General features: G+C 43.1%; 1 protein-coding gene across 4 annotated transcripts in view; it reads right to left on the bottom strand.

The window, feature by feature from the left end:
* Positions 1 to 2,323, bottom strand: part of PRSS54 (protease, serine, 54) — a 15,476-nt gene that overhangs the window by 9,956 nt on the left and 3,197 nt on the right. For 2 of the 4 annotated variants that reach the window (XM_011938801.1, XM_011938800.1), the window contains exon 4: positions 1,225 to 1,402. The exons of the other annotated variants lie outside the window; for them this stretch is intronic. In XM_011938801.1, coding sequence (XP_011794191.1) covers positions 1,225 to 1,402 — 178 coding nt within the window. The remainder of the gene's footprint in view (positions 1 to 1,224; positions 1,403 to 2,323) is intronic. 4 annotated transcript variants of the gene reach the window in all.

Raw genomic sequence — 2,323 nt, 5'->3', positions numbered from 1 at the left:
TGCACCACCATGCCCAGCTAATTTTTGTATTTTTTAGTAGAGACAGGTTTTTGCCATGTTGATCAGGCTGGTCTCAAACTCCTGACCTCAAGTGATCTGCTCGTCTCAGCCTCAGTGCTGAGATTACAGGTGTGAGCCACTGCACCCGGCTGCACATGTATTTTTAATTAAAAATACAAATCCTATGTTAAAGTATTTACCAGCTACATAATATTCCATCAAGGATTTATATTATAATTTATTTAGCCAATTATAGTCATTATACGCTCTCCCCCAATATTCTCTGTGTGTTTATATGTAATTATATATTATATACTATATGTTACATATGAGTATTGTGTACATATATTCCATATACATATATGTTACAATATACATGTATATCATGTATAATAGTTAGTATATAATTACATGTATATTATATACTATATATGTATAATATATATTTATGTGTATAGCATGTATGTATATGAAAAATTATAATTTCATCGCAATAGTGGGACATTAGGTTTCTTTTCGGTGTTTTGTGTGTAATTAACCATCCTAGGAACAACTTTGTACATACAGATTTTCCAGTGGTTGAAATTATTTCCTTAATGTTGATTCCCAGAAATGAAGTCACTGGGTCAAAGAGTGAGAAATATTTACCAAAAACTTTATTCTTTTAATAATATTTATGATTTTTCTCTGGTTTAAAAGAATGCATATTTGTACTACAGAATTTGCAGAATACAGAGAAGCTAAAAGAAGAAAGTAGAAATCGTGCATTCTGAGCATTCAGAGATAAGCACTCTTAAAAGTGCTTCTGTATTTTTTTCGAGGCTTTTCTCTGTGTACATGTATTTGTGGCAGTAACGTTTCTAAGGCCCAAGTGTTTTAAGGTAAGGGCTCCTATCGACTGGCTGAACAGGATAAGCGGTAGGGACCCTAGTGTTAGGAACCAGTGCCTCTGTGATGGCAGTAAAATCAGAATGAATATCCCACCTGCATTGAATGGAGGACTCATCTTTTCATTTTTCCATTGCGAGGCCTGCAGTCCTCACAGCAGAGATCAGCCTTGGCAACCGGTGATTTTAGGGCTCACAGCAGAGCAAAGCTGAGCTGGTAAAAAGCCCTGTCCCCCAGAATGCACCTTGCAGGGCCTCCCCAGGCTGAGCAGGAGACAAGGCCACCCCCACCCTCACCCGCGGCGATGCTGCGGGCCCCAAAAGCAGCGGCACTGGCCTGTTCTGAATGGCGGATGCGATGCTGAGGACCCAGAACTCGCTGAGGATGCAGCCGAAAGCCAGGTGTGTGTACTGCGAGTCCTGCAGCGACACCACCCACGGGAACTCCATGCTGCTGACCAAGCCCTCCTTGGGGTCAGGACCGTAGAAAACGGAAGCTTTCTGGACGCCACAACCTGCGGAGCAGGTGCGGGGCCTCACTGCCGGGGCAAGGAGACCTCAGGACCCTCTCTTCTGCAGGCTGTCTCGATCATCACTAACGTCACCCGCAACCCCTGTTTCTTTCTTTTTCCTAGTGTGTCTTCTTCACCCTAAAAGATGCTCAATGGCATTTTTGGATCCCAAAATTATGTTAGACTACAAATAAAAACTCTCATCTATTGAACACGTAACGGTACATATTGGCAGTATCTGCCACCTTTCGTGTTCATCAGCAGTTCTCAAAGCCTGGTCTGGAACCCCCAGGAGTCCTCAACACACTTTTGGGATCTGCAAGGTTAAAGCTATTTTCGTTTTCTTTTCTTTTTTTTTTTCTTTTTTGAGAGGGGATCTCATTGTGTCGCCCAGGCTAGAGTGCAGTGGTGGGATCATAGCTCCCTGTGGCCTCAACCTCTCGGGTTCAAGCGATCCTCCTGCCTCAGCCTCTGGAGTAGTTGTGACTACAGGCACCTGCCACCACCTCCGGCTAAATTCTTTTATTTTTAGTAGAGATGAGGTCTTGCTATGTTCCCAGGCTGATCTAGAGCCCCCTAACTCAAGAGATCCTCCCTCCTCAGCCTCCCAAAGTGTTGGGATTACAGGCATGAGCCACTGCGCCCAGCTTTAAAACTACTTTCATAAGAATGTGAAGACATTATTTGCATTTTTGCTGTCTTCATTAATGTACCATAGAATTTTCCAGAGGCTACAGGATGTCATCACTGTGATTGCTAATAGTATGTGTGACCTTGTGCATTCCTTTTTTTATTTTTTATTTTTTATTTTTATATATTTTTAAGATGGAGCTTCACTCTGTCGCCCGGCTGGAGTGCAATGGTGCGATCTCGGCTCACTGCAACCTCCGCCTCCCGAGTTCAAGTGACTCCCCTGCCTCAGCC

Source organism: Colobus angolensis, unplaced genomic scaffold, assembly GCF_000951035.1.
Source record: "Colobus angolensis palliatus isolate OR3802 unplaced genomic scaffold, Cang.pa_1.0 Scaffold178, whole genome shotgun sequence".
In the NCBI taxonomy this organism is placed as follows: Eukaryota; Metazoa; Chordata; class Mammalia; order Primates; family Cercopithecidae; genus Colobus; species Colobus angolensis.
The sequence above is the reverse complement of the archived record's forward strand: the minus strand, read 5'-3'. Positions and strand labels throughout refer to the sequence as shown.